The sequence below is a fragment of the Brachyhypopomus gauderio genome, chromosome 4, assembly GCF_052324685.1.
Source record: "Brachyhypopomus gauderio isolate BG-103 chromosome 4, BGAUD_0.2, whole genome shotgun sequence".
Taxonomy (NCBI): Eukaryota; Metazoa; Chordata; class Actinopteri; order Gymnotiformes; family Hypopomidae; genus Brachyhypopomus; species Brachyhypopomus gauderio.
The window spans coordinates 6,307,787-6,321,542 of NC_135214.1; the positions used below are offsets into that span (position 1 = coordinate 6,307,787).

The 13,756-nt window shown below is 51.8% G+C and overlaps 1 protein-coding gene across 2 annotated transcripts; it reads left to right on the plus strand.

Moving 5' to 3' along the window:
* The first annotated feature begins 925 nt into the window (after window positions 1-925).
* On the plus strand, window positions 926-6,730 carry irs2b (insulin receptor substrate 2b). 2 transcript variants are annotated; one of them, XM_077001801.1, is made up of 2 exons: window positions 926-1,571; window positions 2,209-6,730. In XM_077001801.1, the coding sequence occupies exons 1-2, from the start codon at window positions 1,555-1,557 to the stop codon at window positions 5,660-5,662; spliced, it is 3,471 nt and encodes a 1,156-aa protein (XP_076857916.1). In that variant the 5' UTR covers window positions 926-1,554; the 3' UTR covers window positions 5,663-6,730. The 2 variants fall into 2 exon arrangements, with proteins under 2 accessions (XP_076857916.1, XP_076857915.1); XM_077001800.1 differs by lacking the exon at window positions 926-1,571 and adding an exon at window positions 1,951-2,054.
* The last annotated feature ends 7,026 nt before the right edge of the window (window positions 6,731-13,756 follow it).

Genomic DNA, 13,756 nt, shown 5'->3' on the forward strand with positions numbered 1-13,756 from the left:
AATTACTTTCAAAATATGCATTATATTATATTATTGTTATAAGCTAGAATCTAGAATTTGAAGTAGGGTTAGGGTTAGGCTTACCTAGGGTTAGGAAGCTTTCATTACTGGCAAACATGAAGGTGTCGATTTGCTAATTTGTTTATTCAAATAATTTTCTAAATTAAAATCTACTGTGATATTTAATGCATTCATAGTATCAATACAATTTGCTGCCTGATCATTCTGAACACCCAGCATGTTTAAACAGGCAAAATTATGCATTTCAGGACGCTTGTAGCTTATCTCAAAATCAGCTGTTTTAGATAATCTACAAAAAATGCACAATGCTTGACAGTCATTTTATGGAACCTGGAATAAAATTATTTTTAGTGTAATTAATTTTTTTTCCTTTAGACTAGTGTTGGCCTAAAGGTCTAAAAAAAGAGTAATAATTCAACTCGATGTTTTAACGAATCTGTTTTTGCATAATATGCCATCTGTATCTGATGATGAATAGTAATAGAAAATGTTAAGCGTTTCTTCAAGTTTAAGAAGTCTGCGTTGTTATCAATGCCCGGTACATTTTAAATGAACCGCGCACACCTACTGCTCGAATGAACAGCTTGAATTTGGTTTATCCAGAAGCGGCTATAGGTGGACTGCAGTCACGTCCCTTCACGGATGTCCTCGGTGGGGACGGCAGGAGCCAGACGGAGGCGCATGTTTGAGTGCATGTGAAAACGGCGATATAACCGCAGCCCGGTATTCGGTGCGCCGTGTCCCTCTGCGCACGTTCCCCGCCAATGACGCACTGAACTCTCCGCAGACCCGAGCGCGCCGTCACCGCCCGCGTCCCGGTCCATCCGGCGTCGTGATGCTGGGGTATTATTTCAGGAAGCCGGTGCTGAGACCGCATTATGTGGGGGTGATGTCCTTTTTAGTATAATACTTCCATATGGTGTAGGAGCGGGAGGAAGCGGAATCGTTTAACGGCGAGCGTATTGTATTATGAAAGACAGCAGGATGTGGTTGGAGACGCTAGAGGCACTCGCGTAGCGCACACGCGTCCAGCCTCCTTACACACCAGCACCGGCTCACTTACGTAACGAGGCGGCTTCACAGCTTCTCGCTTGTTTACATTCTCACAGTTAAATGATTTCTTATGAACCGACTGCGTCAAAATAACTACGACAGGCAGCAGGGTGGAGCAGAAGTCCGGGGTGGAGGGAGTCCTCCCAACACACGCGGGGAATGGTCCAAACACGGACCTGCGCTTCGACATGATGCGTACTGCGGAGATCCAGATACCTGCCTACATAATGCCATGAAACTAGCACATTTTTCTGCCTTATCTTATCCAACTTGTTTGGTTACTTAAACATTAGGGCAAAGTGTCAGACTGTGAATAGGATAATGTATGCGGAACCAGCCCACGAACTCCCTGCATCCACAACCGCCCAGTGCCAAAGATCATTACGTGGTCAGGCTACTGAATTAAATGCGATCAACCAGTATGATCAGCATGTTACGTCGTTCCCGGTTGGCTAAATCGTTGCACATCAGATACACCACATGCCACATCTCGACAGGTAAGCGCGCGCTCTCGGTGCCAAAGTTTTACGGTGTAGCCTCTTATACGCGTCGCAGGTTAACGGCAAACGAGATCTCAAATGGCGACAGCAAAACGCATAAAAGTACTAATAAATCACACAGATCTACACCCAAGCATCCAAGAACACTTAAATATTCCCTTGGACGGCTGTTTAAGCCTCCTGCGCGCTGGACGTTACACAGAACAGCGTGGTTGGCGCCTGCAGATCTCCCCTCGTTATGATGCGTTTGAGGAAGGTTATTTTTAAAACGGGAGCCGCTACGAGAGAGTGAGCGCCCCTCTCACTGCTTCACGACACCTTCGCTTGAACGAGGAAGGGCGGGGCCGCTCACTAAAAATAGGCGGGGCTGCTCACTAAAAATGGGCGGGGTTTGGTTTCCCAGTCTGGTGCGTATTTTACTATCATTCAGTCCCTGCGACCAATGAGTGGAATAACCCGATCAGATAGGCGGATTGGCAGGTACGCCTTCCCCTAAGGTCGCACCGCCTTGTATCAGTGTGTGTGTGTGTGTGTATGTGTGTGTGTATGTGTGTGAGCATTTTTTTCCTCCTATTTTTTGTAACCATAGCTGGATGTGTAGGACGTCACATGTTGTTTTCCCTCTTTACTCCAGTCACTTGGCGATATGTGTTATTTACTGTTTAACTGCTCCGGACACCGAACGTGAAGACAAGAGTCCACGGTCTCCAGAACCGCGTCCTTCTGCGTTCGGCGAGGTTCGGCTGTCCAAGTTCGGCAAAGTGAAGAGTTTTCAGGGGGAAATAAGGATGGCGAGTCCGCCGCCCGCGGCTGGACATTTATTATCAAATCTGAACGTCAATAATAACAACATAAAGAAATGCGGATACTTGAAGAAGCAGAAACACGGACACAAGCGGTTCTTCGTGCTGAAGGCGCAGGGCGAGGGCTTCCCCGCCCGGCTGGAGTACTACGAGAGCGAGAAGAAATGGAAGAACAAGTGTGCAGCTAAGAGGGTGATACCTCTGGACTCGTGTCTGAACATCAACAAGCGGGCGGACGCCAAGCACAAGCACCTCATCGCCTTCTACACCAAGGACGAGTATTTCGCCGTGGCCGCCGACAACGAGCAGGAGCAGGAGATCTGGTTCCGAGTCTTAACGGGTCTGATGAACGAGGAGAAAGGGTGTGACGGCTCGGCGTGTGATTCTGCCTCGTCTCTGGTGGGCTTGGACGAGGCGAACTACGGCGCGATCACGCCGGTGAGCGCCGCGTACAAGGAGGTATGGCAGGTGAATTTAAAATCTAGAGGACTGGGTCAGAGTCGGAACCTGACCGGGGTTTACAGACTGTGTTTGTCCAGCCGGACGATAAGCTTCGTGAAATTAAACTCCGAGGTGGCCTCGGTGAGTCTGCAGCTGATGAACATCCGGCGGTGCGGCCATTCGGACAGTTTCTTCTTCATAGAGGTGGGCCGGTCCGCCGCCACCGGACCCGGTGAGCTGTGGATGCAGGCGGACGACTCCGTGGTGGCGCAGAACATCCACGAGACCATCCTGGAGGCCATGAAAGCCATGAAGGAGCTCTCCGAGTTCCGACCGCGCAGCAAAAGCCAGTCGTCGGGCACGAAGCCCATCTCCGTGCCCACCAGGCGGCACCTGAACAACCTCCCGCCCAGCCAGACCGGGCTGCAGCGGCGGTCCCGGACGGACAGCGTGGCGGCGGCGTCGCCGGTGACTAAATTCACCTCGTGTCGAAACCGCACGGCGAGCGAGGGCGACGGGACCATGGCGCGGCCGATGTCGGTATCCGGGAGCCCTATCAGTCCCAGCACGAACCGGACACATTTGAGCCGGTCCAACACGGTCAGCGCGCGCCCGTCTAGAACATTTGAGTCCTCCTCCCTCCAGCACAGTAAGTCTATGTGCATGCCCGTGTCTCGGTCGCCTCCATCGGCTACTAGCCCCGTTAGTATGTGCTCCAGCAGCGGGAATGGCCCTAATTTAGACGGTGCTCCCCGCCCCGCTAGCTGCACAGCCTCCATCGCCGGCTCGCCCAGCGACGCCGGGTTCATCTCCTGTGATGAGTGTGGGTCTAGTCCGGGAGACATGCGCCACCTGTTAATGGCGAACAGAAGCATCACGCCGGAGTCCTTTACCGACACGCCCCCCTCACGCGAGGGCAATGACTTGAATGGCTACATGATCATGGAGAAGCAAAGCGCTGGAAATTTCATCTACAACCATGGGAGATACAGTGCTCTTGTGCTGGAGGAGGGCTCGGGGGATCTAGAGAAAGCCTTCAGGAAAAGGACGTATTCTCTTACCATGCCTCACCAGAAGAGGGGGCCGTCACAAATGTCTTCTGCGTCCCTGGATGAGTACACCCTCATGAGGGCCACTTTCAAACACGGAGTGCACGTGGCACGTGGTTCGCACACCGCTTCGTCAAAAGTCACGTACCCCGAGGACTACGGTGACATCGAGATCGGACCCCTGCACAAAAGCCCCAGCCGCAATCTGGGCGATGACGGCTATATGCCGATGACGCCTGGCGTGGCACCGCTGGCTGGCAAGACGGAGATCTACATGCCCATGAGTTCCATGTGTGTTTCGTCCCCGAAGCAGATCGTTAACCCCCGGACGCACCCCCTGACCGTGGCCAGTGGCTACAGGAACACGTCTCCCGGCAGCTGCTCCCTGGACGACAGCGGCTACATGAGGATGCTCTGCAGCTCAAAGTTCTCGGCGGACAGTTCAGACGGGAAACTGTCCAACGGCGAGTACCTCAACATGTCCCCCGTAGACCCCTGCGTGTCTGCCACGCCCCCCGACTACTTCCTGACCACTGTGGGGGGCGTGGAGCTGCCCCCGGCTCTCCGGCAGCCCTACGCCTACACCTCCCTGCCCCACTGCTGCAAACCCCAGCAGGGCTGCAAGGACAGCGACAGCGATCAGTACGTCCTCATGAGCCTGCAGGGCCAGATGATCATAGAGGAACCGGTAAAGACGGGGCCCAAAAGCGCCCCCTCTCCCCTGAGGCAGGGCCGGGCCGACGGCCTGCTCCACAGGGCAAGGGCCAACCGACCCACCCGCCTCCCCCTGGACTCCCTGTGCACCCTGCCTAGCATGACAGAGCACCCCCTCCCCCCGGAGCCCAAGAGTCCGGGCGAGTACATAAACATAGATTTCAGACGCGCCACCCCGCAATACTCCCCCCCCTCATCCGAGAGCCCGGCCTCGTCCCTCGGCTCATCTAGCGAACAGAGGAGATCCCCTCTCCTCTCCGACTACATGAACATCAACACGATCTCAGAGTCGCCCAAGACCGGAGACGTCGCCCCGTTCGGCCGAGCGGATGCCGTGCCCGAGCTTGCAGCCTGCCCTGCCCAGACGGGGAGGGAGGGGGGTGTGGAGTGCTGCCACCTCACAGCACAGGTGCCACCCATATGCCAGACTGGCACAGCTAACGAGGACTACACCGAGATGACGTTCGGCGTGCCCGCCTCCTCGCCCCAGCCCGCTGAGTCTCAGCCCACCGAGTGCGTCCAAACCACCAGCCCGTCGTCCTGCGTGCGGAGGCTGACTTTAGGCGATGCTATCGGGGCTGCGCCCCTCGACTCTTTCCTGCTAGGTGGTGGAACCGCACCCCTGGTCGACCCGGACCGGGGCGCCAAGGTGATCCGCGCGGACCCGCAGGGGCGCAGACGACACAGCTCGGAAACGTTCTCCTCCACCACCACGGTCACGCCCGTGTTCCCGTCCTTCGCCCACGACGCCAGGCACGGCTCGGCCTCCGTGGAGAACGTGTCCGCGCTGGCCAGGAACGGCGAGGGCTCGGATGAGGAGTGCGGCAGCCCCATGTGCAGGGAGACGTCCGCGGGCTTCCAGAACGGACTCGACTGCATCGCCCTGAACCTGATGGATGAGAGGAGAGGCAGCTGTGATGCCCTCATCAGGTTCAAAGCTGCCAGCCGTTGTAAAGGGGGCATCAGTGCGGTCCACGTCAGTCCGTACGCCAGCCTGGGGTTCAAGGAAACAGCGACCACGGTAAAAGGTGAGCTATATGTCTTTATTTTCTATTGTAGGGTTTTCTTTGACATGTTCTAAATGTCATGTTATGCTTATAGATATGATAACAGACTGCTTATTGCAGTTATAAACATACAAACATGTTTTAAAACAGTTAAATATGTTGTTGCAGAAAAAAGCACAGTATTCAGAGGGAATTATGCCCATAAAAGACTGCAAAGATGGGAAGGGAAAACCATGTAGTTTCCTTTAGGGGTTCGGTGTGTATAATGCGCAGTAGTAGGAGCGCGTGCAGCTATCATGTCACTCGCTCGTATTGAATTTGTAGAAGCGCCTGTGCTCATGATTCGGAAAACCTTGACCGCGTTTAATCGTATCTCTCTTAATTCGTGTTTATAGCGTTTACGTTACCGATTTATTAACCAAGATATCTGTCCTAAGCCGTTTTGAATGCGTGTAGGCTTGGCAGCCTCATGACGAGGGCGAGATGGTCTGAGGGCTCGTAAAACCCGCCGTAGTGTTAATGAAGAGCAGGTAGTGGGAGATATCTACAACATTAGGTCATCCATTCCTCCTCCGTGCAATTTAGCAGGTGCTCGTCGCAATTAGACACCGGTTTGGATAGACCTCGATAGCACACCCCGAGTGCATGCCTTTTAGACAGTTTTTAATGCCTTCAAGTAATTCATCTCTCTCTCTCTCTCTCTCTCTCTCTCTCTCTCTCTCTCTCTCTCTCTCTCTCTCTCTCTCTCTCTTAACCCTTGGAGTTCTTAAGCGCGTTTTACATTTAAAGATGCTATAGATGCAACAGGACATGATGTATGAACAGTTAGGGTTAGGGTTAGCCTAGGGTTAGGGTTAGGGTTGAAAACAAGGTTTTTATTATTTAGAAACGATGACGTTTCATGACATCTCGCAGTTTAACGGGTGGCGATGCGGGTTTGGGTGACATTGGACTTTATGCCAAAGCGCGCGATCATGTCGGTTATGTAAGTGTCGTATGTTGTTTGCGCGGGTGTGTGGGCACAAACCTTCACGTAGCTGCTTAAATGACATCTGCTACGGTCACTTTTAAAGCGGTCACTAATGTAGCTAGGTATAAGCTGACCCTAGGCTTTGTCGCGCATGCGCTCTTTCTGTGTTGTTCACTCCCCCCCCCCCCCCCCCCCCCCCCCCCCCAACCCCCGCCGAGAAACAAATGAGTCTGTTGTTTATCAGTTGTCAGGTACTGGGTTTCAGGGGCAGGAATGCAGTCTGTTCACAGAGGTCGCTAAGAGATGTGAATGCCTGCTTGTTTTCTGATCCGGGACAGCTTTCTTCCTTAACGATGAGAAGCTCACAATTTCGTGAGGTACATTTTAGCCTAAGAATGTACAAAACAATCCATGTTTACATATATGGCATATAAACAGCAGCCCGAGCCAAACATCGCTTTGTTTACATAGCACACCTGAGGTAATTTTGAGGATTTACGATTTCACAACATCTGAGAGTGTGTGTGTGTGTGTGTGTGTGTGTGTGTGTGTGTGTGTGTGTGTGTGTGTTGTGTGTGTGTAGTATCTGGTGTGCATCTACATGGGGACTACCCCAGGTCATGGGAAGTTAATACAACCGTGACAAACACTTCAGAATTGGAATCCAATGAAGAGCACACACACACACTCACAATAAAGAGGTACTGATGAAGGACCTTTAAAGAGCTAGCGCTTTTATCTAAACAACACACCGAACATGCACACAAACACATACACACACACACGCACACAATAGCCCTCACATGTGATCCATCAAAGGCCCAGACAGAGCAGATCTACTGTGTGTATGCCTGTGTGTGTGTGTGTGTGTGTGTGTGTGTGTGTGTGTGTGTGTGTGTGTGTGTGTGTGTGTGTGTGTGTGTGTGCGCGCGCACATCTGTGTTGCTCTCCACATGTTTGTGTATCTGCTGGTAGGTAGCTCGTTTCTGCTGGTGCAGGTGTAGTCGTACACTCTGATGTCAGAGGAGAGGGTTGAACAGAACGAATCTCTGGAACATCGGACAGAGACTGTGGCAAAAAAACAAACAACAAACAACAAACCAACAAAATCCCCAAATTCCCAAAATGCACTCACAGGCGTAGTGATGCTTATTCAGCAGGCTCCCTGATTGGCTGGGGCCAGCGTTACACCAAAACAAAAGCTCAGCTGGAGTGAAAGAACACAGTGCTGTTATTTTTTCCGGAAAGGCTGATAGGGAACAGTGGCAGGGCTAATCAGCACGGTCCATTGACTAGAGATGAGAGGAGTCTGTTTACTACAGCGGCAGACTGACGCTGGCAGCTCCACCCCCCCCCAAACACACACTCACACACACACACACACACACATGCATACATACGCACAGACAGAAAGAGAGAGGGGTCGTAAATGCAAATTCTCACATGCTGATTCCATCAGTTTTATATCAACTCTGAAAGGACCTTTAAATAAGCCCCCTCTCACACAAACGTGCAATGGATGTCACTCAGAATTATCTAACGGCTTTATGAGGGGCGGTGTAATTATATTTACTGAGTTGATTGTTTTATTGGTTTCAACCAGCAGCCTAAAGCGGATCTTTCTCTGTCTCCCTCTTGCTCCCTCGCTCCCTCACTCACTCACTCACTCACTCGCTCCGCTCGCTCGCTCACTCACTCACTCGCTCACTCACTCCCTCACTTGCTCCCTCACTCACTCACTCGCTCACTCACTCACTCACTCACTCACTCACTCGCTCCCTCACTCGCTCCCTCACTCGCTCGCTCGCTCCCTCACTCACTCACTCACTCACTCACTCACTCACTCACTCACTCACTCACTCACTCACTCAGTCACAGGAAATGGCTTGTACATCAGACGTCTGTCCTCTGACCTCACTCTGGGTGTACAGGAGTTAAAGGTTTGCAATGCGCCTTTTAAGCAGTCTGATTGACTAGTCTATCTTTCACCCCCCCTGTCACCTCTCTTTCATCTGTACCGTATCGTTGTATGCAAACGAGGCTTTTCTGCTCTCTGCTTAGACTCTGCTCCTCTGCAGTAATGGGGCCCGGGCTCGAGAGCACTGAGGAGAGGCTGTTGTAAACAGTCTTGTATTAAAAATGTAGTGGCACATCTTGCCGAGAGGATCCAGCGTGAGAGTCATGTGTGCATGTGTGTGGGCGGGGACCGGCAGATGGCGAAGACCAGGGTCATGCACCTGTCATTCCAAGCAGTGCACAGTGGTTATCAAAACCCATCACGGGCCCTGACAATACACTAATGACTACAGGCCATCTGCTGCCTCCTACGAGAGAGAGAGAGAGAGAGAGAGAGAGAGAGAGAGAGAGAGAGAGAGAGAGAGAGAGAGAGAGAGAGAGAGAGAGAGAGAGAGAGAGAGATGGTGAAAGTGAGCATGGATTATGTCTTTACTTTTTAAATAAATGCTCCAGATTTCACACACGTATCTTCCTCCTCGATGTTCCACTCGGTCACAGCCTCTTTTTACTGAGCATTTTCCCCTTTATCTCAGCGTTCCTCACTCTCAGCGTGCCCCCCCCCTCCCCCCAACACCCCCGGACCCCAACACCCACCCCCACTCTCGGCCCCGCCCTCTCACCCCCCTCCACTTCCTCGTCTCTCTCTCTACCAGCGGGGCACCATTATGAAGCTCAGCTGCGGTCCTGCGGCTGGCGATCGCGGGGGCGAGGGGAACAGGTAGGGCCAAACCAGGCAGAGGTGGCCCGCTCAAACGCCCTGACCCGCCCCGCTATGCCCCTCCTTTAGCGCTGGAACACGGATTACGTGTGGCTACAGATTTACATACTGCTGAGCTGTTTTGTGTGCTGTCCTAGCAAAGGAGCACGCAGGAACACACAGAGGAACACACACACGCCTACGCCGGGGGCTGTGGGTGTTCCTGTAGTACTCCACACGTGTACATTTTTAGTAAACATTCTGGGGCCTCTCCGCAAACTCCCGTGTACGGGACTTTTTCCACTCTCTCAGTGTATGTTAGCATTGTTAGCATGCTAGTCTGTGCTTTCTAAAAGTGTGCTTGCATGCTGGTTTCACGGTTCTCTGCTCAGAATACCTACTACACTTACTGAATGCATTCATGAGGGGTGTTCTCCACACAGTTGATTCCACAGAAGGTTCTCTCTCTCTCTCTCTCTCTCTCATCTCCTCTCTCACTTTATTTCTCTCTCTCACTATCACTGTCATGCGATGACCTGTGGTACTGTTACGTTACAGTATGTGAATAATAAGTATGGGAAAATAGATTTACTCCATCGTGTGCGTGTGTGTGTGTGTGTGTGTATGTGTGTGCAATGCCACGTCTAGCATGATCAGTTGTGAAAGGATGTCATGCTCCGGTTTCTGGCACGTGACTCAGCTACGGACGAATGAACGAACAATTGACTTAATAATGAATGAACACATGAATTATTATTGACTGAATGAATAATGACTGAATGAATGAACACGTGAATTATTATTGACTGAATGAATAATGACTGAATGAATGAACATGTGAATTATTATTGACTGAATGAATAATGACTGAATGAATGAACACGTGAATTATTATTGACTGAATGAATAATGACTGAATGAATGAACACGTGAACTATTATTGACTGAATGAATAATGACTGAATGAATGAACACGTGAATTATTATTGACTGAATGAATAATGACTGAATGAATGAACACATGAATTATTATTGACTGAATGAATGAACACGTGAATTTTTCTTGACTGAATGAATAATGACTGAATGAATGAACACATGAATTATTATTGACTGAATGAATAATGACTGAATGAATGAACACGTGAATTTTTCTTGACTGAATGAATAATGACTGAATGAATGAACACATGAATTATTATTGACTGAATGAATAATGACTGAATGAATGAACACATGCATTATTATTGACTGAATGAATAATGACTGAGTGAATGAAGGCTGCTTGTCCGTGCCCAGACTGAGTCGTCATACCTGTGATTGGGGCTAATGATACGCTGCTGATGTGAGCAGCAGCAACAGGAAGACGAACCGTCATCACTGAGACAGGAGGTGCACGAGTGCCACGCTGGCTGGTACACCACGTGTGCCACGTGTGCCACGCTGGCTGGTCCACCACAATGTGCCAACGTGTGCCACGCTGGCTGGTCCACAACCACTTCATTCTACATTAGTGTACATCACTGAGAACATGGGCACCAGGACTGAAGACCACTACACTATTAATGCAGAGATATAAACTTTGGGCTTCACCATCTCTATCTCTCTCCTTGACATCTTCCAGGGAGAAGCGTCTGTCACGTGACCTACTTCATCAGAACCGAGGGTTCGGATATGTCTCTGCTGTCTGACATAGATGCACAAAAGTGATGGGATGTTGTAATTGGCCAGCTGAGTTCATGTTGCCTCAGTATAGCTTGTGGCTGTGTGAGTGTGTGTGTGTGTGTGTGTGTGTGTGGCTGTGCGAGTGTGTGTGTGGTTTCACGTCAGCGCTCACATATTTTCCTTGTTTACGGGAAGCCAGGTACAGGAGGGGTCTAAGCCCCCCTCCTCAGCAGGGGGAGAGGGGAAACAGATGTGTGGGCGGTGCAGAGAACTGCCGCTTTGCTCCTATTGGATACACCAGGTGGGAGGGCGGAGCTAAAGGCAGAGTAGGTGAGTTGCAGTGCGCAGTGATTGGTGGTGAATAGTGTTAAATAATGCTTATTACCACTGTACACTGGCAGACCCATGGGCCCCTATTCTTGATGGCCTCTTAACTCCAACTGGTGTGTGTTACTCAGATGAATTAGTAATACTAGCACACGTTTGCAGTGGCCCATAACTCAGAGTTCTCATACTGCTGTTTATATGAAACTGTGTGTGTGCATGCATGCATGAGCACGTGGGTGTGTGTTAGTGCAAATGCGTGTGTGGTTATGTGTGTGTGTGTGTGTGTGTGTCATCCCCTTTATCCGGGTTCGGGTCGTGGGGCCCAGGTTCCCCTCTCCCCAGCCACCTCCTCTAGTTCCTCTGTGGGGGTACCAGGCGGTACCAGGACAGACGAGAGATATAAGATATCAGGTTGGACCAGATATGAATATTTAATATTTGAGCTGCCATTGAAACATTCAGAACTTGATCCTGATGCTCCACCAATTTCTGGGTGATTTTTGTGGGCGTGGCCGTGATGTTGCAGCGTGGCTGTGGGCGTGGCCGTGATGTTGCAACGTGGCTGTGGGCGTGGCCGTGATGTTGCATGTTGCAGCGTGGCTGTGGCGTGGCCGTGATGTTGCAGCGTGGCTGTGGGCGTGGCCGCGAGGTTGCAGCGTGGCTGTGGGCGTGGCCGCGAGGTTGCAGCATGGCTGTGGGCGTGGCCGTGATGTTGCAGCGTGGCTGTGGGCGTGGCCGCGAGGGTTGCAGCGTGGCTGTGGGCGTGGCCGTGAGGTTGCAGCGTGGCTGTGGGCGTGGCCGTGATGTTGCAGAGTGGCTGTGGGCGTGGCCGTGATTGTTTAGTTGTGGTTTAGCGTAGGGATTGGTGCCACGTGGGGATTGGTGCCGCGTGCCCACGCGCCCCTCTTTGCCCTGTGACCTCATTTCTCTCACCCCATCACCGCCTTTCCCACCCTCTCCAGAGTGGGCTGGGGAATCTGAGGAATTGTCGGGCTTCCTGTGGCTTAATCAGTTCTGTGAAATTCAACCCGCCCTCCTGACCTCACTCCTGCCACACACACACACACACACACACCACACACACACACACACACACACACACACACCACACACACACACACACACACACAACAGATAGGGCACCAGCACTCATATGACTCTTGTTCCGTGACGTCAGTGCCGTGTGCGTGGCTGCATGCGTGTGTAAGTGCGTGTGGGGGCTCAGGGCTATTTATGAGCAAGACTAAACGGACCACATGACCCCTCTGAGGTCCCCATGGTTCTCGCCGCTCCCCTAGATGGGCGTCATCCTCACACTGAGCCTTTTTGGGTCGGGTCATATTTCAGTGCCCTTAGTCATGTGCTTAGATATTTCGCTTCCTCTTGGTTTGATCTTCGTCCTCATGACTGTCTGCAGCTGCGTACGTAGTCTGGGTGCTGTGACCTTTACCCAGCCTCTCTGCTCATGGTCCTTAATAAGGTCAGTTCAGGTTTGGTCGTTCGGACCTGCTCTGATTGGCCCACTTCCAGTGTCTAACAGGAAGTGTTCTTGACAGGGAGGCAGAATGCATGACTCCCCGACTATAGAGGGTTCCCAGGAAGAAAACAAGGGAGAGCATTATCGAATGAGGGGAGAGATATGTGGTCATTTCCTCCTGCTCAATCTCTGCACCCACTCTGAGTGTGTGTGTGTGTGTGGGAGAGTGGATGTGTGTGTGGATGTGTGTATGTGTGTGTGATTAATGAGAGTTTCATGCGCAGCAGCTCGTGGGTGGTCAGTGTCGCAACACGTGTGTGTTGTGATGCTCGTGCACTCCCTAGCTCGTTGCTCGTGCACCTCCTCTCCTCGTGCACTCCTCTGCTCGTGCACTCCTCTGCTCGTGCACGGACAAGCAACTATAGCAAGCTACAAGGGCATGGGGACTGAATGGGCGGACTGTGAAGTGCGAGTGAACCAGAGTCCAACTTTGTGAAAACAGCTCTTGTTCTAGATGAAAAAGCTGCGTGTGTGGTGCTGCTGCTGCTCGGGGGGGGGTGTGTGTGTGGGGGGGGGGTGGGGTGGGGGGGGGGGGGGGTGGGGGGGGGGGGGGGGGGGGGGGGGGGGGTGCTAGGGGTGGGGGTGGTATTGGGGTTGAAAACGACTGTGTGGTCACAGAGAAGAGGCCGGCAGAGGGGACAGATACTTCCCGGACCACAGAATGGGCCCGCATGCAATGAAACCCCACAAACAAGTGCGCAGGGTGACGGGTCAGGCCTGTGCTCCGCCTCACACACACACACACACACACACACACACACCACACAGGACTGCATGAGATTTCTGTGAAAAGCATCATATTGATTTTTTATTAATGTAATAATGAATACATTCTTGCTGTGATTCGGGGACGATGCTGTGGGAAGTGCTTGCGGTTCTGTGGGAGTGTCGCCATGTTGCCAGTTTGCCTGTGAAAGAGGCAGTTGAGCGTGTCCCAGCACTGGGAAACTGTGGGA